The 25676-nt window shown below is 37.1% G+C and overlaps 2 protein-coding genes across 6 annotated transcripts in view; one reads left to right on the forward strand and one right to left on the reverse strand.

The window, feature by feature from the left end:
• The window catches only part of DNAH7 (dynein axonemal heavy chain 7), a 263621-nt gene extending 258264 nt beyond the window's left edge, over positions 1–5357 (forward strand). The window contains exon 66 of the mRNA XM_053906776.1: positions 4028–5357. Within this exon, the coding sequence (XP_053762751.1) occupies positions 4028–4234 (207 nt within the window). The 3' untranslated portion in view covers positions 4235–5357. The remainder of the gene's footprint in view (positions 1–4027) is intronic.
• SLC39A10 (solute carrier family 39 member 10) overlaps positions 4430–25676 on the reverse strand; it is a 145682-nt gene continuing 124435 nt past the window's right edge. For all 5 annotated transcript variants that reach the window (XM_019428314.2, XM_053906770.1, XM_053906751.1 and 2 more), the window contains 5 exons: positions 25218–25338; positions 23683–24051; positions 22488–22568; positions 12781–12971; positions 4430–7236 (listed from right to left, as the gene is read on the reverse strand). In XM_019428314.2, the coding sequence (XP_019283859.1) occupies positions 7078–7236; positions 12781–12971; positions 22488–22568; positions 23683–24051; positions 25218–25338 (921 nt within the window). In that variant the 3' untranslated portion in view covers positions 4430–7077. The remainder of the gene's footprint in view (positions 7237–12780; positions 12972–22487; positions 22569–23682; positions 24052–25217; positions 25339–25676) is intronic.

Genomic DNA, 25676 nt, shown 5'->3' on the forward strand with positions numbered 1-25676 from the left:
TGCCTGTGAATGATCATAAAACAGAGTATTAATTTTAGGGTGATGAATAAATTTTAGCAATAATGAAATTTGCACAGAATCCAGGAAGAATGAGGATTGACTATATATGTATCCACATACAAATACATGCATATTTGTATTGTATATATACCTTGACTTAAAAATGAAACCTGCAGACTAAAAGGTTAGTATATGAAAATCATCCACATAAAAACTTAAGTTTCCTAGGAACCTATCTTCAGCATGGGCCAACTAAGCTATGTAAGATATTGTTTCCATCTGTTACTACATCATGAGAAAATGACCGGACAGATTTTCACACACTTCAAAAGGTCAGTCTGGGATGGTGTAATAAAATATGGGCTGTGGATTTACACGGACTATTTGTGGGACATTGGGAACAGCTTAGCGACAGGCAAACATCCCTCAGAGCAGCTCTACCAGGTACAGTGAGGGACCAGCGTAGAGCCAATTGCAACAAACCCTGCCACATATGCTATTAGGTATGGGCAGAGAGTTTCAAATATGAGACCGAAATTCAAAGTCACAGGGCAATTGTTTGTAATTTTAGGAGTTGATTGGAATCGAACATTTTTCTATTACATGAAAACTCTTTTAAGGTAGCTTACAATGAATACAAAAGGGATTTATACATGGATGATCTCCAGAATAAGGAAGTCACTTAGGGAGAAAAATTCTCATTAAGAAAATGCATTCTTGGCTGAAATGAATACACTCACCTTGAGTCCTTAAATTTAACTATATACGAAAAAACTGCTTAATGGATTCCACAATAATGTGGGCAAAATATAGACTAGCATCCATACTAACTCCCTCATATATTTATTTGACCTGAGAAACCTTTTTAAAAGAGGCTGTGAACAGTGGGGCTGTCATGCCATGTCCTCTCAAGCATTGCTGCTGCTGTTACTGGGAAAAGGAACTCAATTAGATTTTGAAACAGAACACTATTTCATCATTATGAACATAGTTTGTTCTTTACTCTTCTATTCAGAGAGGTTTTTTTTTTTTTTTTTTTTTTTTGAGATTGGTTAGGTTTAACAGTGCTTAACATTCTACAAACTTGGCTAATGACTTTCTAAAAATAATGTAGGTATATTATAGTTATAAAGAAATGCAGGTAGGTTTTAAACAGCACAATGGGATGCCTGAGTAGTTCAGCTAGCTGGTTTAGCATCCAACTCGATTTCGGCTCAGGTCATGATCTCATGGTTCCTGAAATCGAGCCCCACGTTAGGCTTTGTGCTGACAGTAGGGAGCCTGCTTGGGATTCTCTCCTTCTCTCTCCCCCTGCCCTGCTTGCGTGTGCACACGTGTGCTAAGTAAACTTTTAAAAAAATGTTAAAAAAATGAACAGCACAATGTACATTATAACCCCTTTAAAACAGTCACCTAAAATGGGGAGGCAATCTAGTTCTAGAGTAACTGACAAAATCCTTTCAGAATTTTCTGCTATATGTTTATAGCAGCACTATCAACAATAGCCAAGCTATGGAAAGAGCCCAAGTGTCCATCGACTGATGAATGGATAAAGAAGATGTGGTATGTATGCACAACAGAATATTAGTCATCAAAAAGAATGAAATCTTGCCATTTGTGACGACACAGAGCTCGAGTATATTATGCTAAGCAAAATAAGTCAGAGAAAGACAAATACCATATGATTTCATTCACAAGTGGAATTTAAGAAACAAAACAGATGAACATATAGTATGGGAAAAAGAGGGAAGCAAACCATGAGACTCTTAATGATAGAGAACAAACTGAGGGTTGCTGAAAGGGAGGTAGGCAGGGGATGGACAAACCGGGTGATGGGTATTAAGGAGGGCATTTATGATGAGCACTGGGTGCTCACTAAATTCTGCTCCTAAATCACTAAATTTTACTCCTGAAACCAGTATTACACTATATGTTAAACTAGAATTTAAATAAAAACTTAGAAGAAAAAGAATTTTTCGGGAATGGCCTTTATTAAATTAATACAGTGACACGAGTTTAAGTATCAATGGTGATGGTTCTCTCTGAAAGTATGTATGATTTTGTTGTTGTTACTGTAAATGTCAAAAGTCATCCCGCAGAGAAGTATGGTGAAGAAGTGAGGAATACATCAATAACACATGTTTTTTGACAGGTGAAATAACTTATTTTTTCTCATAGGCTCTGAAGGTAGTTCTGAAAGCACTAAGAAAAAAAAATCTTTTGAGCAAAATACCTAGGAATAAATTTTGACCAAAGAAATCGAAAATGACACAAATGGGAAGACAGTCCATGCTCATGGTTTGGAAGAATAGTTAAAATGTCCTACTACCCAAAGCCATCTATAGACTTAACGCAATCCCTATCAAAATACCAACAACATTTATCACAGAATGCCAAAATTTGTATGGAACCACAAAACACCTTGAATAGCCAAAGCAATCTTGAGAAAAAAGAACAAAGCTGAATGTATTAAAATTCCAGATTGTAAAATATACTACAAAGCCACAGTAATCAAAAGGGTATGGTACTGGCACAAAGACAAATGGATCAATGGAACAGAAAGAACCCAGAAATAAATCTACACTTATATGACCAATTAATCTACAATGAAGGAAGCAAGAATAGATAATGGGGAAAAGACAATCTCTTCAAAAAATGATGCTGAGAAAAAGCTGGACAGCTACATGTAAAAGAATCAAACTGGGCCATTTTCTTACACCATACACAAAATAAATCCAAAATGGATTCAAGACCAAAATGTGGGACCCAAAAATAATAAAATGCCTAGAAGAAAACATAGGCAGTAATCTCCTTCACAGTGGTTTTAGCAATATTTTCTAGATAGGTCTCCTGAGGCAAGGGGAACAAAAGCAAACATCAATTATTGGGACGATAAAAGGCTTTTGCATAGAGAAGGAAACCATCAACAAAAAAAGGCAACCTACTGAATAGGGGAAGATATTTGCAAATGATTACATCCAGTAAAGGGTTAATATCTAAAATATATAAAGAACTTCTATAACTCAAGACTGAAAAAAAAAAACACAAAACAATTAAGAAATGGGCAGAGGACCTGAATAGTTTTCCAAAGAGAACCTACAGGTGGTAAACAAACATGAAAAGATGCTCTACGTCACTAATCATCAGGGAAATGCAAATGAAACCACAATGAGGGATCACTTGATACCTGTCAGAATTGGCAGAATCAAAAAGAAACAGGTGTTAGTGAAGATGTGGAAGAAAAGGAACCCTCGTACACTGTTGGTAGGAATGCAGACTGGTGCAGCCATTATGGAAAACAGTATGGAGGTTCCTCATATATATATATGTGTATATGTGTACATGTATATTATATATACATAACATACAGAATAGAATATTATTCAGCCATAAAAAAGAATGAGACCTTGCCATTTACAGCAACATGAATGGACCTAGAGGGTATATCAGGGAAAGACAAATACCATATGATTTCACTCATGTGGAATCTTAAACAAATGAACAAAGAAACCAAGACAGACAAAGAAAAAACAAACAAACAAAAAAAAAAAACGACCAGACTCTTAAATACAGAGAGCAAGTTGGTGGTTGCTAGAGGAGAGGTGTGTTGGCAGGGGGGATGTGGGTGAAATAAAGAGGAATAAGAGGTACAAACTTCCAGTTATAAAATAAATGTGGAGATGAAAACATCCCGATATGTGAAAACACACCCATATGGTGAATACAGTCAGTCAGTGACATTGGGGGAAGTATACTTACTTGGTGAGCACTGAGTGATGGTACAGAATTGTCAAATCATTATGTTGTATACCTGAAACTAATACAACACTGTTAATTATACTTCAGTTATAAAAAATGCTAAAACAACTGCAAATTAAATACCTTGAGAATGGAAGCACTGCTAACAAAAGATCTATTTGGGCCATAGAAATTTGCAGATATAGAACTAACTTAACAATACCCTGCTATTAGGTTCAAATGTAAATATCAACACTGTTGACGTCAAGTTTTATGCATTTTCTTCCAGATGTGGCTAAAGCCCTGCAAGAGGGTAGACATACCAGAACGACCAAGTTATGTTGCTCCATTGTATAAGACAAGTGAGCGGAGAGGAACATTATCCACTACTGGACATTCTACGAATTTTGTGATTGCCATGACTCTTCCCTCGGATCAACCCATGGAGCACTGGATTGGACGGGGTGTAGCATTATTATGTCAACTTAATTCATAATCAGAAGATACCATTTCTGTGTTCCAACTTCTTGTTGGATGGTGGAATAGAAAATAAAGCAGTTTGGTTTAAGTCTATTTCACTAAACTGTATAAATTAGAAATTTATGTGCAAATGCCGCTTATATTTAAAATGACTCATGCTTCAGTGTAAAGAAATGTTCTGAAATAAGACTAAAGAAAACACACTGGTATATTTGCTCTTTTTGAATAACTTTATTTTGGGAGAGTTCCATAAGCATTAGGAACATACATAAAATGACACACCACTGTTGACAATGAAAAAAACAGCATTTGATCATTTCCAGCTTTATAAATTTTTTTTTAAAAATGATTCAGTTACAACAACAAAAAAAGGTTTAGATATTTTAGCAAGTATCACCTTGCAGGACCATAATCATATTTAAGCCACTGACTTACTGTTAATGGAAAAAATTCACACTGCATCTAGTTACTATTGTATTTCTACGCATAATCACAGCTGATTGAATGCAATGTGATATACACCAAAATTCATATGGATGTCACACAGTGACAGCATTGTACAAGTAACATTAACAACCTCCAACAAACACATGTTAAATTAGACTGGTCAAGCTCAATGGAATGTTGGAGCCGAACAGAAATGTAGTGGAATTCAGATTGTCTGGTCAGACTTGAAACTATACATCAGAATGACAGGAAAACTAAATACTGGTGGAACCCTAACAAAATACTAGCAGCAACTGTTACAGCCCTCTTAACAGGTTTTTAAAAATCTAGCAAATGAAGATAATGTAATACCATTTTTGAGAGAATATAAAACTTTATATACTTCAGCAGAACCTGTTTGTTTTCAACCAGATCTTTAAGACGGGGAGTATATTCCAACCGTTGCTTTTCATAAAAGTTTTAAAATTAAGCAGATTTAATGCCGGAATGCAGAATCTTCCTTGGGTATAAAAATGCAAAAATGAATTATATATCTTGGTTCAGAAAGCAAGATATTTTAAATCTCGAAGTTGGCAGTACTAAATAAAATAACAGCACCTTTTACTAGGTTGCTTGAAGGGCCAAGCAATGAGATGAAGGCTGTCCTAATTCAGTGCCCAATGCTGAAGATACTCTATGTTAAAAAAAAACAACAACAACAAAAACAAAAACCTATTTATTACAGGAGGCCGTGAGAAAAGCCAGAAATAATTTTTCAAATTCAGGCACAAATTAAGGAAATAACACCTAAGCTTCCTCGCTCACAGCATAAAGAAGAAACACTGGCAATACTCTTAATACCTGGAAACATGTGCTGCTCTCGAAGTTTTATTTTTTTGTTTAAAGTTCATGAAGTAAGAGGAAAGGGGCTGAGGAAAAGGAGGAGGAAATGAAAACATGGCAAATGGAATGGAAAGAGTTTGGCTCTTAAATATTTGAACAGTAAGATTTTTAAAGCAGCCGCACTGGTAGCCAAGCAGATTAAAACCAAGCTGCCTACACATAGTTCAAATACAGTTTACCTGGCATGAATGAAGGCCGTGTGGCACAAGACGTCAACAGAAAGCTACATGCAATGTGACTAGTACTACAAATTACTGGGTCAAAATTCAGGATAAACACAGCTCGCACTTCTCACAAATCACTCAATTATGGTAGAACAGGGCATCTATAAAAGAGACCAACCCCTATCAGGCACCAACAGCATATCTTGGCACAAAATGATTAAGTGATTTCAGTGGAGTTATTTAAGTGTATCTCCCAAGTCACTCGGGTACCACGCTAGCTATGGTATCGATGGAGATTATCCTCATGACCATTTTAATGGACATACAGATTAGGACATGGTAAACGTGGATTTTCTGCCTTACCTCACTGCCAGTCACAGCATGTGCTCTAGGTTCCAAAGCCAAGCTGGTAAAGCAATGCATACATTTAGAACTTAAATTTCCCAAATAACTAGTTAGTACTGTTAAAGTAGGAGAACTGAGTATTTAGATCATGTTTGGGTTGTTCTTTGTTCTGATATTTCCTAGAGGGTTACACTTTGAATGAAAAAAACATTTTACCACATGCCCCAACTCCCTACCCCCACCAAAAATCCCAAAAGAAAAACAAAATTAAAGTTTGAAAGAAAAAAACACCCAAACACCAAGTATAATATTAATACGAAGAACCATTATGAATCTTTCGTTAAACTGAAGCTCACACAAACATACAATCACAGATTTCAGTAGTTTAGGCTGCAAGTTTAAACACTATGCCAATATATACAAAAATAGTAACTCTAGATTCAAGAATAAGGGCTTTTCCCAATGCTAAATTCATACTCTAATGCAGCCTGAGCCTTCCTCTAGTTCCTATAGCCTACCTAATGCAGTTTCAAAACTGTATCAAGTTGATCCCCATTACCTTATGTATATATGTAACTGAATTAAAGGATGCTACAATTCATTTTTAGCACAAAGAAAAGTCTGCCCGAAGTCCATTTAAAATATTTTTAAAGTTTAAATGATTTTTTTGGTTCAATTTCTATTTCTGCATAGCCACAGAAGTTTCTACTACCAAAGAGACTACTTTAGTGTTTTATATGATTATTCTTTTAAAAGTCTTAAACCTATATCAACATTGGTTCATGGAGTCCCATTTTCTCCTTTCTTTATCACAAGCTTTGTATTTTTAAAAGACCCCTTCACACAGGGAAAAGCAGTACTGAGCACGAACCAGTCTTTTGTGGTTAGGCTCAGATCTATGGAACTTGTAAGTAGTGCAAGCCACTGACTTTTCTTTGAGCAAAATGTGCGCACAGCACTAGGAACAGCTGCACAGCTGCATGGGAACATTCTCGTAATCCACAATGGTGACTGGGAATGGTTAAAACTGGAGGTCAAACACAATTTTGTCTTCATAGAGGGCTATCACCAGCATGATGGCAAATCCAAACAGCAATCCTAAATTCTGAAGAATGAATTGCCCCACTGGACAAAAGCCATGTTCTTCATTGTCACCATCACCATGCAACATTTCTGGAAGCTGGAAAAAACGAAAACAAAACAGATACTTACAAGCAATTTTGTAATAATATTCTCAACTTTTTAAAACATTCTTCTAGTTTAAACTAATGGATAAAGCACAACTACAAATAAATTATTCTATTCAACATAATGCTATCCGTAACACAGATTTCACTCAAGCACTGACAAAGTTCATGCTCTAGCTGTGTAGTAAGTAAATACAAAATCTGTTCCCTCCTAAATCCCAAACGAATGCCCATAATATACGCATTGGTCATTTTTTAAAGTCACCATCCACCGACCTTGTCACTTCTGGCATTTACTTTATGCTGAAGTATAAGACAACTTATTATTGCCAATAAAATTCTCCAAAAGAACACCACATTTCCCACATTTGCTGAGCTTAAACTCACTGAGAACGTAATATTCTTTGGGGGGATATCTAATTCAAAACTGTTTCATTTCTTCACCCTTTCCTTTAAAATTCTCATATTCAACTGCTGACAGCAAGGACAGACATTTACAGATGATACCTAACTGGCATCTCTATGCCCTTTGGCCACTATTTTCCTTCCCATAATAGAGAAAATAGTCTATCAAACCTATCCAGCAGAACCGCTCCCCAAGTTATGCATGCTGCCTTCACAGTATACTCTAGGACAAAATTTCAAAAACCTGAAAGTTTCCAATACTTTTAAAGGCACAGCTCACTGAAGTTTATAGTCTTGACTTCTAAAGCATAAGCATAAACCATTACATTTAAGAATAATCCATAGTTTGAAGCATAAATCTTATGTTTTTATTTAAGTAAATATGATTTGTTAAAGAGATGTACATTATTATAAGCATAGTCTTTCCTCCCACACCTAGTCAAAATTGTGCGAGAATAGCTACTTCTACTTTTTACTTCCACTCTTTGTTTTCTGTGTATTGTTTTTCAAGTTTGCAATGAGTATTGTCAGATAATAATGAGATGCTACTCTCTTAGACACTAACCTTTACTCCAAACAATACCTTGGTGCTTTGGGTTTAGGGAGGAGAAATGTAGTATTTTTTCTTTTTAATGTTTATTTTTGAGAGAGAGAGAGAGAGAGAGAGAGAGAGAGAGAGAGAGAGAATGAATATGCGTGTGAGTAGGGAAGGGCCAGAGAGAGACGGAGACACAGAATCTGAAGCAAACTCCAGGCTTCGAGCTGTCAGCATAGAGCCCGATATGCGGCCTGAACTCACCAACAATGAGATCATGACCTGAGCTGAAGTCGGACGCCCAACCGACTGAGCCGCCCAGGCGCCCCAAGGAGAAATGTAGTATTAAGAACATAATGCCTGTCTAGGAAGAAACACCATTATTCATTATTAAATAATGAGTACAATTAATCCAACTACTGTATCCGACACTGCTACAGTATATTTAACAGTCTCCTGAGGATCCTATTTAAGAATGACTTCATGCTGATCATCTATTTTGTTCCCAAGTCTATGGCAGCAGTGTGGAGGCTACTGTTCTTTTCCAGCAGAGCAGAGTAATTGTGACAGAAACTACTACAAACAGAAGAGCTGATGAACTGTGACTGAGACTGTATGGTCTACAAAGCCTAAATATTTACTATCTGTCCCTTTACAGAATATTTGCCAAACTCTAGATTCAGACTAAACCAGGCGATTTCCAAACTCATCGTTCTAGTAAAAAGACTATTTTTTATTATATCTTTTCTCCTTTCCTCAAGTTTTTATTAAGACAAAAACTTTTAATTCTGGCTTAACATTTAAGCATACGTAATATACAGGACTTTTCTCAGAAACACCCCCTCCAGATAGGTACACATACCAGCCCGAAGAGGCACTATGCCTTCCCCACATTCAATTCAATCCTGAATACCCACACCCATGTCTGTTGATCATAAGCACAGCAAAAGCCAGCCAGTATCTCCTGGTATGGCCCTACAACAGTGCTTCCAAACTGGTTGATAAACAGCTGCTATCCAAAGGCCCTTAAAACCAGATGGGCGCTTATACCTGGATACCCTAAAGGTACCTCAAACCAAAACTTCTGGTACTGTTGCTATCATACCGAATGATTGTAAATGAATACAAACTTCCTCCCTATAGTCAAAGTGGTCTTTCTAAAACAAAAATGTGATGTCATTGTTGCTTAACTCTGTAATGGCTCCTCAAAATTTACAATTAAAAATGTATAAAATTTACACTAAATTCTCTTTTATAGCACTGTGTGTTGTAGGACTGTCGTGATCTGGCCAACATCTGATAACTATGGATGTAATTTTTTAATCCATCTTTTTCCATTTAACATTAGGAAAAAAATAATTTCAGTGTTATTAAAATCCTAAAATGTATGTGGATAGTTTTCCCTCTTGGACACTTAGGGTATTTTCAATGTAACTGCAACATTGTAAATGCTACTGCAAAAAACACTTTAATACAGTTTTTTGTTTGCTTGCTTGTTGTAGTAGCAATAGTCCTGATGGGTTATTTTCTCTAAAATACAGTCCCAGGAGGAGACTCACTAGTCAAAAGAACGATGCTATTCATTATTCTGCTTTCTCATATGACCCCTTCTCTTGCTTCTAATAAACTGTTCAACAGTTTTTAAGACTCAGCTCAGATCTCCCATTCCAGAGAAACTTCCCTAATTTTATTTCCCAATTTTTTAGCCAACATAGTTTTACAAAGATGGTACACTACTCTATTGTAACCCATTATTAAAAGAATTCTAATTAATGGCTAGTTTTCTCCTTCATTAGACTCTAAATCCTTCCTGGAAAGATTCTCATTTTTTTTTTTTTTTAATATATCTTTAGGTTCCTAGTATAACAATTAGCTCGTTTTTCATTCAACTAATTGTGAACTACTTTTCTAGCAGTAAACGAAATACTACCAAAAATGCTTGCCAACTCAGAATGGGTATCCATGTGGGGCCCATAAGGAACTCAATAAATAAGTAAAATGTTTAGTGTATTATTTATAGATGAAGATCTAAGTCCAAAGGAGAAAAAAAGTAGGGACAGAATGTGTAAAATGTTGGGGTAGCGGTTGAAATTTTAGATGGGATGCCTCACAAGGAGGGAGAAAGCTAGCCCGAAGAATGTCCACACGCAAAATATTCCACATAGAGCGATCAGCAAGAGCCAGGCCCCTGCAGCAGAGTGTGCCTCCTGGGGAAAAGGAGAAGATGAGGTAAAGTTCAAGAAATTAGAGAGGGAGAGGGAGAGGAAATGCACAGGAGCCACCAAAGAGTTTGAAGCACACAAGTGACATGACTGTTGACCCAGAATGTCGTGGACAGGGCAACAGCAGGGCAAAAGCAGGGAGAAAGTTAAAGAGAAGAAGATGGTGGTGGCTTGAAGGAGCATGGTGGCCGCAGAGGTGGTTAGGGGGTGGAGCCCTCCCAAGACGAGCCAGAGGTAGGGTGGAGAGAGAGACTTGAGTCAAAGAATGATAGTCAGGGTTTTGATCTGAGCAACCAGAAGAATGGACTCATCATGTATGACAGAGAATCCCTACAGGAGTTGCAGGTTCAAGAAGTTAAGGCTGGCAGATCTCAAGAGCTGCGATCTAAACATGATCAGCTTGTACTTCTGTTCAGAGAGTCAGGGAAGCAGGTAGATAGATTAACTGAGTTAAGGAAAAAGTCTGCTGAAGATGTAAACATAGGAATTACCAGTCAATAAAAATTTAAAGCTGTGAGACTAAATGGAATTACCTAGAGGGCTTTCACCCACAGTTACAGGTAAAGCGAGAAGAGAATCAGAAAACAAATTGAGAAAGAAAGGCCTGGAAGGTGGTAAGCCAGGAGATGGTGATGGTAGGAAAGCATTTCGAAGAGAAGAGAATGAGCAACTGCGAAATACTGCTGAACAGAGATGGGATGGGGTGAATGACCACTGGACTCAGCAACATCGTGGTCGACTGGACATAACAATCTGGCACAGCAGTCAGGGAGAATACCTGATATGGCCAAACTCAAGAGAGACGAGAGTTAAAAAATAAGAAAGCGTAATTTGCTCTGTAAGGGAAGAAAATGGTGGTTGAGGACTAAAATAGAAACTAGAGTTAAGAAAGTCCTCTCTCCTATCTTTTGAAGTGAGGAGTACACGAGGTTTACGTGCTTGTAGGAATGATCCAGCAGAGAGGGGAAAATGACCAACACGAGAGAGAATTTGGGAGAATTTCAGGAAGTTAGTGAAAAGAGGACAAGTTCTAGGGAGCGGTTTTAAGAAGCTGACCTCTTTGAGGAACAGAGAGATTCCTCCGGTGTAATAGGAAAGGGAGTAAACGAACGGATACAGGCAGATGAGTAAAAATGGTGATGGGAACCTGTGGCAGGTTGTCTCAATGGCTTCAGGGTTCTCCATGAAACAGGAAGTAAGGTAATCAGCTGAGCATGGGGACAAGAAATGAGGTGTTAGTCTATGAAAAGATAGGGAAGTGGGGAACTGTAGGTACAGAGCGTCAACATTTTTTTAATGTTTTTGAGAGAGAGAGAGAGAGAGAGAGAGAGCAAGCATGCGTGTGCATGCACAAGCGGGGGAGGGGCAGAGAGAGAGGGAGACACAGAATCAGAAGCAGGCTCCAGGCTCTGAGCTGTCAGCACAGAGCCCAACAGGGGGCTCAAACTTGTGAACCATGAGATCATAACCTGAGCTGAAGTTGGATGCTTAACCGACTGAGCCACCCAGGCACCCTGTAAACAGTTTTTCTTTTCTTTTGTTGATACTTTCTAAATTTTCTATTATAAATAGGCATTAATTCTATCATTAAAAATTCAGGTTATATGATTTTGAAAGAGACCATCTACTAGATCCTACCAGGAAGAAAAGTGAACATAATGTTTGAAAACAAAAAGTAGGGGCACCTGGGTGGTTCAGTTTGTTAAGCGTCCTACTCTTGATCTTGGCTCAGGCCATGATCTAACGGTTCGTGAGATCGAGCCCCACTTTGGGCTATGCGCTGACAGTGCAGACCCTGATTGGGATTCTCTCTCCCTCTCAAAATAAATAAATAAACTTAAAAAAAAGTAATTAAACTGCTAGTTCTGCAAATACACTGCCTAACATATTTAAGATATAAAGGTAAAATTAAAACTATTTGCTAGTGTTTAGATTTACTAACTTTAAAGTTAGAAAAAATGAAAATTACACAAATCCTTAGGAAAATATACCATTTTCTGCAGAAGATTGGCTTCCCTAAGAAGTATTTCTTGTTTGCCATAAAACAAGCTCAAAGAATTATTTTATTAACAAACCACACCACAGTATTACAAATTTTAATAGTATAACAATTATCTCTAAATATTACTGATGATTACTTTGAATAGTAATATCATTTGGTCAAAAATTTTCAGCATCTCAACTGATTTTCAAAGAGGAAACCCTCCTATTTAATTATCTTTCCCTAATAGACTATTTAGGATTTCACATGCTTTAAAATGGGTTCCATTTTTAAAAATATTCTTTTAAACTACATCCAAAGGTTTCTTCCATTTCTGGAAGGTGCATTCTATTTACAGATTTGGTAATAATCACAAAACTATAAAGTATCTTACCATATCCACCAAGGCGACATAAAGGAACATGCCTGCAGTGATTGCGAAGATCCAAAGTGTGATGTTATTGGCATACTGACCCACAGCTGTGCCTATAAGCATGCCTATGTAAGCCATCATGGCAGAGAGGAGGTTGTATACAATTGCTTGCCTTACAGTCATGCCAGCTTTAAGAAGAACTGCAAAATCACCTGCAGTAAAGACACAATGTGAGAGTTTTACAATCACAGGATTTTACACACACATTTAAGGGGAAAAAGCAGGAAACAAAATAAAAAATTGATATAAAAATACACCTTTAATAACAGATTTTATTATATTTATTTTTTACTTAATTGAACCTAATACAGGCAAAACTTGGGTGAATCTCACAGGCACGATGCTCAGAGCCAGTCTGAAAGGTTATATACGATTCTATTTATATGATATCTCAAAAAGATAAAACTACAGTGAAGAACATTCCAAGGTCGCCAGAAACAGGGGTGGGAAAGGGGTGGGACTACAATGGGACTGCAAGAAGGGAACTGTTGGGATGATGGAATTGTTAGAAGTCTACAGACATGTGAACACTCAAAGAACTGCTTATCAAAAAGCAAAGGTCAATTTTCTGTAGAATGTGAAATGTTAAATTTTGGGTGGCTCAATTGGGTAAGCATCCCACTCTTGATTTTGGCTTAGGTCATGATCTCACAGTCATGGGACCGAGTCCCAAATAGGGCTCCATGCTAGGCGTGAAGCCTTCTTAGGATTCTCTCTCTCCCTCTCCTTCTGTCCCTCCCTGCTCACCCACTACTCTTTTTCTCTCTTTCAAAACAAAATCTAAAAAAAAACATTTAACAGTTTTTAAAAAAAAAAATCAAAAACCTAGAATGGCATCTGGGTGGGCTCAGTCGGTTAAGCATCTGACTTCAGCTCAGGATCTCACAGTTCATGAGTTCGAACCCCACACTGGGCTCTCTGCTGTCAATAGAGAGCCTGTTTGGGATCCTGTGTGCCACGCCCCTCTCAAAAATAAACATTAAAAAAAAATCAAAAATGTAGAAAAAAAGAACCTGGTCACTACTCTTTCCGTGAGCAACAATTAAAGCCCTCTGCTCTTATCTCTGCCCCTTTTCGAAAGAAAAATGGCCTAAGAACAAACAGAGGTAACAGACTGTAAGTACATTGTATGCTGTTTAGATTTATTTTTTTCCAGGAAAAAAATTAAATCTTAATTCTAAAAATTCTAAAAATGTAAAATGAATAAAGAGACTCACACCTGTATGTCTAGAGTTGGACTGCTAGAAAAAAACAAATATTGCTCAGAGATATTACTAGAAGAATAAATACTGCTAGATATGATAGCCTTAAAGCTAAAGGGTAAAAGTCAGTAATTTCTGACAAACTATAACAAGCTTCTTTGTTTTACTAAATATACAAACATCTAATTTATCACTGAACACTTAGCAATGCAAGGTATTATATAGATACTGGGGCATTTCCTTCCCTTAAGAAGCAATTTCAGGGGTACCCACTGGCTCAGTCAGAAGAGCATGAGACTTTTGGTCATGGGTTTGAGCCTCATGTTTGGCGTAGAAATTACATTCATATGTAGAGAAACAAACTTAAAAAGGGGGGGGGGGGTCTTAACCTTACATGATTAAAAATACATGATCTGTTCTCTTTTTTAACTCTCATGGTTATAAGATTCTAATTTATAACAAATAGGAAGAAGTTAACAAATTAGTGCAAGATTATCTACCAATAGCTTTTAAACTGCCATTCTCTAGTTTCCATCTACTACTACTCTCCTTGCATTTTTTCTCCCCTCTGATCCTAAATCCTTAATTTTCCTGGTAAGTCCTGGATTCAAAAGCAGCTTTATCTCTTCTCTACCCTAGACTTTTAATTTTTTTCTCAGCTTCCTTAAGCAAAGAGCTTCCTAACTTCTTCCTCTATAAGTTTCCCCACCAGATTTTCACTAATTCACTCACTAACCATGCTCAGAGGGCAATTTAATTTAGCAGGGGGTTAGGTAATACAAAATGAGAAGTGTCTTTAGGTTATAAAATAAAGTGTTTCCTTTTATAATTTCAAAAAAGGGCACGGGCACATGACTGGCTCAGTCAGTGGTGTGTCTGACTCTTGGTTTCAACTCAGGTCATGATCTCACGGTTCATGGGTTTGAAACCCACATCAGGCTCTGTGCTGACAGCATGGAGCCTGCTTGGGATTCTCTCTCTCCCTCTCCCTCTGCGTCTGCCCCTATCCCACTTGTGCTCTTTCTCAAAATAAGTAAACTTAAAAAAATAATTAAAAAGGGTTTTAAAAGAAACACTAATACTCAAAGAACATTGTGTCATAGGTACAAACTATGTCGACCTTGATGCCTCCCCAGATATTACTGGATGGCAAAAGGATTTATTTCATCCTTGAATAGCAACCAAACAGCGTGAATTAGCTAATCAGGATTCAAGATGAAATTTTTAGTTAAAACTTTTTTAAATTAAAATTTTAAGGTATAATTCTTTTTTTACAGCATTCTCTTTTGGATGTAGAATTCTATGAGTTTTGACAAAAGTACATACCATGGACCCATAACCACCATCAAACTCTGGAACTACTTCATTATCCGCCCTCCGCCCTTCCCTGCAAACTTCCTCAGTTCCCTCATTCCTCAGCAACCAATGCCTATAGTTTTACCTTGTCCAGGACATCATATAAATTGAAACCATAAAGTATGTAGTCTTTTGAATCTAGGTATTTTTTCCTCTTAGCATAACATGTATAAGACTCATTCATGTTACAGTTTATATCAGAAAGTCATTTTTTTAATGTTTGTTTATTTTTGAGAGAGAGAGAGAGAGAGAGTGAGTGTGTGTGTGTGTGTGTGTGTGTGTGTGTGTGTGTGTGTTTGTGTGTGTGAGTGTGAGAGAGAGCTGGGGAGGGGCAGAGAGACAGGGAGACACAGAATCCGAAGCAGGCTCCATCCAGGCTCTGAGCTGTCAGCACAGAGCCTGACGTGGGGCTAGAACTCACAAACCGTGAGATCATGACCTGAGCCGAAGTCGGACACTCAAATGACTGAGCCATCCAAGCACCCCAGGAAGTCACTGGTATTACTACACTAAATACTCCATAGATGAAGCAAGTTAACAGCTGAAGGACCTATGGGTTGTTTCCAGTTTGGGGCAACTATGAATAAAGCCACTGTACACATAAACAGGTTTTTCTGTCAACATAAGTTTTCATTTCTCGAGTAAATACCTATGAGTGGGATTTCTGGGCCATTTAACGAGTGTCTTTTTTTTCTAGCCTTCTAAAAAGCTGCATTCCTACCAGCAATTTCTGAGAGTTGTTCCACATCCTTTATAGCCCTTTTATAATGACAAATCCAGCACCTGTAATCCCATGTGTTTTCATCTGCAGAATTGCTTTAGTGAAATGCCTGTTCAAATCTTTTGCCCACTTTGTTGTTTTTCCTATTATTGAGTTGAGAGGTCTTTAAATATCCTAAAAGTCTCTTGTCAGGTATGTATTTTCCAAATATGTATTCACAGTCCTTTTCATTCTTTTTTAATAAAGGCTATTTGTGTAGAGTTTTTAATTTTTATGAAGTCCATTTTATTACTTTTTCCTTAATGGATCATGCTTTTGATGTTTTATCTAAAAATAGTTTGCCTAATCCAAGAACACAAAGATTTTCTCCTAGGTTTTCTTCTGAAAGTCTTATACAGGTTAACCCCCACTTTTCAAAAGTTCGTATTACAGCCACTTCACTTTTATTAAAGACCTACATTAGTACCGGTTTTCCCTAACCAAAAAAAATCTGCAGAGGATTTTTCCCTTTTATGAAAAAAGGCAAAAACCAAAAACAGCCTTTGTTTTGCATGAGCTGCTGTAGAGGCAGCCTGCACCCTGAGCAGCCAGAGTAGCCCCACCAAGCTCCTTCCCCAGGAACCATGCTCAGTGTCAGGCCACCATAGCTCTGAAGTGTGTGAGTATCTGTGCTTTGTCTCTATTTTGTGCTTCCATTGGCAAGATGTATCCTAAGGTATTGGGAAGCTCAAAAATTTCTTCATATAAATAGTAACTGTTTCTTAGCTTTAAGCCCTTTCAGCTTACAAAAAGTTTCACTGGAACACTACTTTTGGATAGCAGGGGAAACCTGTATTTTAAAATTTTTATTTAAATCAATTATCTTTTTTCAGTTACTTTGTGTCTACAGTGTGAACTTTTTTGGTTTCTTTGGGTTTTTGAAACTAGATATTCAATTACTACAGCAAGATTTGTTGAAAAAACTTCCTTTCTACATGGAATTTCCTTTGTTGAAAATAAGTTGCCATATATCAGAGAACTCTACTTTGTTCCACTGATTTATGTGTCCATTTTCTCACCAATATAAATTGTTGCAATTACTGTGGCTTTATAGCAAGTCTTAAAGTCAATTTTGTTGTCCTTTTTCAAAATTCTTCTGGTTATCCAAGTTCCTTTCGGTTTCCATATTAAATTTTGAAAAAGCTCATTTGAAAAAGCCTGCTGGTATTTTGACTGGGAATGCACTTAAACTATAGGGAAAATTAGCATCTTAAAGATACTGAGTCTTCTGGTCCATAAACCTGGTATACACTGTTCACACTCAAGTCTCCTTTGATCTCTTTTGTGGTGATTTGTAGTTTTCAGCATACAGATTCTGTGTATATTTTGTTAGATTTAACCAAAGAGTTTCATGTTTTTTGGTGTTATAAATAGCACTTTAAAAAAATTTCAATTTCTAATTGTTCATTGCTAGTATACAGCAATATAAATTATCTTTGTATAATGACCTTGTACCAAGACGAATTATTTCATTTAAAATCTAGGGGCACCTGGGTGGCTTAGTCGGTTAAGCGTCCGACTTCGGCTCAGGTCATGATCTCACGGTCCATGAGTTCGAGCCCCACATCGGGCTCTGTGCTGACAGCTCAGAGCCTGGAGCCTGTTTCGGATTCTGTGTCTCCCTCTCTCTCTGCTCCTCCCCTGTTCATGCTCTGTCTCTCTCTGTCTCAAAAAAATAAATAAACATTAAAAAAAAAAATTAAAAAAAAAATTAAAATCTAGGGGCACCTGGGTGGCTCAGTCGGTTAAGCGTCCAGCTTCGGCTCAGGTCATGATCTCGCAGTCTGTGAGTTCGAGCCCCGCGTCGGGCTCTGTGCTGACAGCTCAGAGCCTGGAGCCTGCTTCGGATTCTTTGTCCCCCTCTCTCTTTCTGCCCCTCCCCCACTTATGCTCTGTCTCTCTCTGTCTCAGAAATAAGCATTAAAAATTTTTTTAAAAAATGAATAAAATAAAATAAAATCTATCTTTGTCCTAGACTTATCTTAGTTACAAATTTCAGAGGTATCTGCATATTTTTCTCCCTTTTTCTCCACCCACCTCCCTTCTCAGTAAGAACCTTGATAAATATTTGAAAAATAGATCAAAGGAATACAGTTGGGATTTACACCAAACAAGCAAATCTACTCATCTTTTGATAAATCAATATCCCTTCCTTTCTGCTGACAAAGGGTGTCATTAACACAACGAATGAGGTGTGCCTGCCAAAGCTGTTAATGTGATCCAATGCTGTAATTATGTTAATATCAACCACTGAGATTTTTTTAAACAAATACATATTTCAAAGTTCTTTAATTTTGCCTTAAATAATGCATGTATACACATGTATACATCTATATAGTAAATGTTCAGTTTTCCCTGAACAATCTAGCACATTATGAAAATTTATTTTGAAATTCTACTTACCCCTTAAATACGCATGAGAGTAAAGGGGAAAAATGGGATGGCACCATAGCCTCTCTGAGCTGAGTCTTAATAATAAGGCTACATTTATTTATCAAAATGTCACTTTTTTTTGGAGTTAGAACACACTACTTAATATCAAGAAGAGAGTTTGGATTATCTGCTCTTCTAGATTATCCCAATCTCATTTCCTCTTTATATGTTCTTATACAAGTTTTCATATAAATTATTTTTCAAATGCTTATACAGTTATTTTGAACTAGTAGGAAAAAAGTAGAGAGAATACAACAAAGTAATATTTCTACTTACTTAAATATAGCTAAAACAAGTTTGGCAAAAAACAAAAGAAAGAGTAGGAATAATTCAGGTGACTTCATCCGTTAACCCACCCCACAGCAAACATGCTATGAGAGACAAGGGTTTTCTATTTTCTCAGATGGTTTCAATTTCTGCATACCTCTTAGAATGAACCTCCCTGAGCTGTATATTGTTCGAAGGTTTAAAAGTTTGATTTTTCCTATTGCATTCCTAAGCACAAACAAAACCATCATCTGGTACGCACCATGCAAGAACTGCAATGCGTTCAGAAGAGGAACAATAAAACTTGGAATTACTAAGGGTCGCTTTTTAATGCACTAAAATGTAATTGAAACAATTGTTTTCCCATTTAGGGTATGACTTCAGTATAAAAATCTCAGAACAGTTTTAAGAATTCATAATCAAAAACTTAACTAGGGCCTAAGAGGTTTTAGATCAAATAAATTATCCTGGAATACAACGTATTATGCTGCTTTGCCAATATCCTGACCTATTAACCAGGGAGAAGTTTCTCCTATCTCCCTGCCATGCTTCTATCATATATTCTAGGGGAGTGATCTTTCCCTTGCTTGGGAGTTCTGAGGAAGAGGTTTCTAGCCTCTCTCCAGATTCCCTCCTCTCCAAATGAATAAGAGAGATAAATCAGAGTAAAGACATTCATCTGGGCCTATTTTACCAAAGTGTCCATTATTGTACCTTAAGGCAAAAAAAAGGCTCTAAAATCATTTTTTAAAATACTTTCTTTGTTTATGGTCATTAGACCACTTCCTACCTTGATGAATACAAAGGCCAAAGCATTTTCTATCACTTCCAGAGTTATGCTCTTTCTACCCTAGAGCCTAGACAGCTAGAAAATAGAGTTTAGGTCAATTTAGCACTGAACATTGGGGGAAAATGCACATTTTCTTAAGGTCTCACTCCTTTAAAGTTCAACATACTTTAAACTCATGTTTTCCCATCATAGCAACAGTAACATCCCAACTTCTGGTTTGTGGGGGTAAAACAGGTAGAGATTTGGGGTCCATTGTCTCATGGGGAGTCCTGGCCCAGGTAGAGTTCTATAATCCAGCTTTCACAGGAGCTCTGCATAGGGCCAAGGCCTTACCTAGCTATTAAGATATGTCCTGCATTTGTTTATGTGGCTATCATTCCTTGTATTTCATTGTTTCAAGGAGAAACTATAGAGAGAAAAAGGAGTAAGTGGCAGGAAGGCAATCATCCCTAATCTCCAAACTCCCTGCTGTCAATAACCATGAAGTGGCATGATATACTCCATTTAGGGAGCAGGAAGAGGGTAGGAAGGGAAGTTGAAGGTCTTCCCAGTATATTGTGGATTTTGTGTTCAGACTATCCAAATCTACTACTAAGCAAGTTCAAAATGAAGAGTGCAAAGTTAAAATTATTAGGCTATATGTTACCTACATATAAAAACTGACAGAAAGCCCTGATGTGTATTGCTATGGAATTGCAAAGAAGTATTTGGCAGATTATTCTCTTCCTAACACAGGAAAGTAGTTAAGAAAACTGCATAAGATACAGTATCTGCATACAAAGAACCTACACTTTAAGAGATAGGACATCTACAATGGATATATACTAAGCACCCAAAGAAAGACCTGGTGAAGCTAAGTGATAAAGTTTACACGAAAAAGTAATCCAACACATACAGGGCAGTAATCCTCCAGCGGGAGGGCAGTCCTCAAGTTGGAGAAAAAAAGCCTCGTAACATAATTAACTAGAGAGACAATCAGCAGGACAGGACAAGCCAAGTAGGAAGATGGTACAAGGAAAGAAGCAGGCTCAGGCATCCACAGCATATGTTTGGTGAATTATGTTTGGGTGAAGTGGAAAACATGCAACAGCAAGCACAGTGAGTAAGGATGAAAAGGCAGAAATGAAGGCCAATGGAAGCAGGACTAATGAATCTCAGCTTTTAACTTTATACGTAAGGGAGACTACTGAAAGACTGATTGCATGAGCAAGTCACTTTGGGATAAAGTATACGAGAGGGACTAGAACAGAGCAAAACTAGGTGTAAATACTATGGAAACTGTCCAAGCAAAAGACAACGAAGGCAATAATGGTTTAGTCAGGATAAAGGAAATGGGGGATGAACAGGATATAAGAACACAAGCTCAAGGCTGGCAAAGGAACAAAACTGTAAGTACGGAATCAAGACTTAGAGAATCAGCACCAAGTAAGCATTAATAGACTGTCCTGCTTTGAGCAGTTAATAATTTTCTAAGCAAATTATACATATAAACTCTACTGAAAGCAAATAAGGCTACTACCAATAAAAAAAAATTAAACACAGTCAAGTGATAGATGTTTCATAGCCAGATAAATTTAAGAAAAATATTAAACTAGCAAGAACATATGAAGAAATTCCTTGGAAACTCAGAATAGGGAGTTACTTTTTTCTTTCAAATTTATGTCATCTCTACATCCCCTGGATATTTTCTGTGAATGAATGCATGTGCACATCTAATGTTTTTCAACTTATAGGAAAAGATCAGGAGCGCCTGGGTGGCTCAGTTGGTTAGGCATCTGACATGAGCTCAGGTCATGATCTTGCAGTCTGTGAGTTCGAGCCCCGCATCCGGCTCTGTGCTGACACAGCTGGGAGCCTGGAGCCTGCTTCGAATTCTGTGTCTCCCTCTCTCTCTGCCCCTCCCCTACTCACACTCTCTGTTGCTCAAAAATAATGGAAATAAAAATAAGACAAAAATCAAAACACATGAAGAGAAATTAAAAAAAAAATCATTGGTAGATCAGTAAGTGCCAACTAAAACAACAAAGAAATATCATTTTATATCTACCAAATTGACAAAAATTAGTTAATGTCAAGTCTTGGCAGGGATGTGGAAACACAGGAACTCTCTGGTATTGGTGGTTAGAGATGGCCATGGTGGCTAGTAATACAGCACTTCTCTGGCAGGTACATCCCACGACCCATCAATTCTGTTCCTGGGTATAATCCCAAAAGCTGTTCTTGTAAGAGTCTATAAGCGCTGAGTCTACAGATGTTCAATGCCTCATATCTGTGGTGGCAGGAAATTAAAGGTGTAGTGTATCTAATACTAGGTGACAAATATGTGAAATGCAGTAAACGCACAACTCTAAGTACTGACTAAAAGCAACATATTAAATGAATTCATGATAACCTGGGTGGAGTTTAAAAGCATAATGAGGGGTGCCTGGGTGGCTCGGTTGGTTAAGCATCTGACTCTTGACCTCGGCTCAGGTTATGTTCTCATGGTTTGTGAGATCAAGCCCCACATCAGGTTCTGCACTGACAGTATGAAGCCTGCTTGGGATTCTTTCTCTCCTTCTCTCCCTGCTCCTCCCCTGCTCATGTGCTCATGCTCTCTTTCTCTCTCTCTCAAACTAAATAAAAGCATAATGATTAGTAATATAAGGAACAGAATGGGAAAGGACATAATACTGTTTACATAAATTAAACATACATACATATAAAACAATACATTTTTAGGTGCATATAATACAAGTTATATAAAAGAATGATGACATTTCTACTTGTCATCAGCCATTTTTATGTTTTAACCTCTCCAAAATTTATATGCATTTGTAACTGAAGAAGTCTTAAGATTTGACAAAATCTGGTATATTACCTAACTCATGTGGCAGCTCATGACAGAACACAGCTATAGAGGTACTGATTCCTCCCGTCAGTCCAGCACTGAAAGCTGCTCCTGAGGTGGGGGGTAAAAAGAAAATCAAGTGATGTTTACTTCCGCTTTTTCCATTTTCATTAATAAGGATAGGTACAACCTCTTTTGCCTATCTAAATTATTTTCATAATATATGAGTGACTCACTTATTTTACATTACACTTTTTGAACATATAGTGAGGTATAATACGTATATAATAACCAGAGAAAGAGCTACTCAGTGAAAGAAATATTCTCTAAGAAATTAAATTTTCCATTACATTAGCCTTCCAGAGCTCACTGAAAGCTTGGGAGTAGTAATGGTTTCCAGCATTTCAGCTTCTGAGTGGAAGGCTGATGCTAAATTTCAAGTCCTTTAAGCGTACGATTGTATTCGCTCTCTCTCATATAAATATTTATAGATACTTAAATGGCTACATCCTTGTCTGAACTTTTCTGGGTCTAGAGCAAAAATACTACAAAGTATTATCCGTCTGACAGTCTTGAGGACTAAGATCAGAGATAGAAATACATTTGATTCCCCCTAGTAAATTCTTTATTTTTTAACATTGACAGCTACTGAAGATTGAAAAATATGGCCTCTCCTTTCTTAAAGAAACCAAAGCCTACTTCTGAGTGAAGTCTGGAAAAGAAAATCATATATTAATCACATTTAATATTCTCCTAAACTAGTAATATCAGTTTACGTTAGCCAAGACTCTAATAATTTGAATCTGGTACAATGGATGCTTAACAGGTAAAATTTTTCTTCACCTTTTCAAAGACATAAAAAAGTACTAAACCCAGGACTGAAATTATATATTCAGGGATATATAAATGTATTTGAAAACAGAATGTTAAGGTAGCTTTCATATGTGATTATGCCTTGAAATCGAGTTATAAAAGTAGTATACTACAGACATTTGTTTACACATTAAAAGCAAAACCCAGTAAAAATATACCTTTATGCCCCAAATAAGCTGATCAAAAACATGAACATAGCCTCTGGAAACAAATCAAATGACCAGAGTAATCTATAAGAGTGTATTTGTTAACCTCAAATTTTAATCCTATGTATTACAGTTTATAATATTAGTACTGAATCTGTGGTCTTAAAGATCAAACAAATGATAACCCAAGTTTCAAGCCCACTTACCAATTGCTAGCCCATCACTGAAGTTGTGGATGCCATCCCCCATGATTACCATCCAAGCTATATTAGCTATGCCGGTTTCTTTCAGATCGGACCCAGAATGACAGGGCCCATGAGAATGGTGAGAATGCTTGTGGTGCCACTGGTGGTTATGTTTCCTCAGCACAGTCTTACTCTCGTCATGGTGGTTGTGTGCAGCAGCATGGAGGTCATGCTCGTGAATGGTATGTAACCCATCACTGTGAGAATGGTCCATGATTTTCTCCTCTTCCACACAAAGATAATTTTTAGGAGGGGATTCTTGTTGACCTTCTAAATCTGTCAGTTCAGTTTCATTAAGTCGATCTTCAGAAACGACCGAGTCATCAGTTCCTATATTTATAATAGCAAAGGATATACTTTATCAACAAGCAGACGAACGCTTCTTTGCTCATTTAAACCCAGGCAGAACAGCAGTGTAATGATTAAATGAAGTCCCAAATAAATGTATAAAAGCAAATAAAACAAACATGTGCACATACACACAAAACAAACTGGGGTTCTGAGCATCCAGATGATGAACCAGATGAGGTAAAGGGGGGACACTGAGATCAACAGCAGGCAAAGTGGGGAGAAGAACTGGCAAGCGTGGAGAAACTGTGAATCTGAGGGAGGACATCACGAACAGCTGCTAAAAATCGAAGGGTAGAAGTTACTGCAGCATTTACAGGACAACTAAATGGACCCATAATTTTTTAGGGGAAGAAGGAAACTTAAAGTTACCCTGTCTAATCCTCTCTTATCACTGAAGAAAACAAACTTTAAATCGCTGGCACCCTCCAATGGCACCTATCTGAAAATGCTACTCAGAAACCCATATAAATGGTAACATCTGATTAAGTATTTTTTTTAATTGAGGTTGGCCTCTCACCTAGTTTTCAAAAACTATTTATTATGTGACAAACAGTCTACTACTTCTCAAATTGGAGCAGAGTACAGTTAGAGTCTCATCTGCCCCTTTTCTGCAGAAAATCGTTGGTACATTCAGGGGAAACACAAGTTCAAACAGAAAGGGAAAATTAGACTAAAATACTTTATGTTTCCTTGACAATTGTAAGCTACCTCATCACATTTACCAGGCAACAGAAAAGCTGAATTGATGAGCAGAGATTTTAAGTAGGGAGACCACTCTCCCTCTTCCATATGAAACCAATCCCATATGGACGGCACAGAGACCTGCATTGCCAAGATCTAAAGATAACACGAGTATACTGCTTACAAAGCCTTTTTGTTTGTTTCATTTTTTTTCTGTAAAGTAAAAGTGCAATATGTTCCTTGCCCTGTGATATAATTAGTCCCACATTCCATTTTAATAAGGCTGAAATAGACAAGACAGTAAACAAAATCACAAGATACACTCACATTTTAGGAAATACAAGTTAGAAACTAATATTAGGGAAGCCACAAAAACAAGAAATTTCAAACACAGGCACAGGTTAGAAGCAGTATTTCAATGTTTATATTTTAAAAGTTTCTCTTTAGTCAGAACTGTTGTCTACCGGCAAGAGGCTTGAGCTGAAGCCAGTCAGCATCTGGTGTATTATTTAACTTATGATCTGAAAGCTTCCTTCCAATAGTTGATTCTTCTGTGTTCTGCTTCATAAACCATTTCTGTTTTCCCTGAAAAAAAATCTGGTATTAGTATCAAATCTGCAGCCACAACTAGCAACAATATTCACTTGTTAACATCTATGGGGTAAGTGGTAGTAACACTTTATTCATAAATTACTTAGGAAAAAAAGAGAAAAAATTTTTAGAAATTAATCAAGGGGTCTCATTATAAAATATTCAGCTAAATTTCTATGTTGTTGCTTTTTTTTTTTTCAAACACTCAAAGGATCAACTCATCTACTTCAAAGTACAGAATACAGTACACAGTACTATATTACATGCAACCAAATGAAATGTGTGAAATATATTTAATATCTATCTTATTTAATAGTGTATGGGAATAGGAA

This window comes from Panthera pardus, unplaced genomic scaffold, assembly GCF_024362965.1.
Source record: "Panthera pardus isolate Hobbes unplaced genomic scaffold, ASM2436296v1 HiC_scaffold_10, whole genome shotgun sequence".
NCBI classification, from domain to species: Eukaryota; Metazoa; Chordata; class Mammalia; order Carnivora; family Felidae; genus Panthera; species Panthera pardus.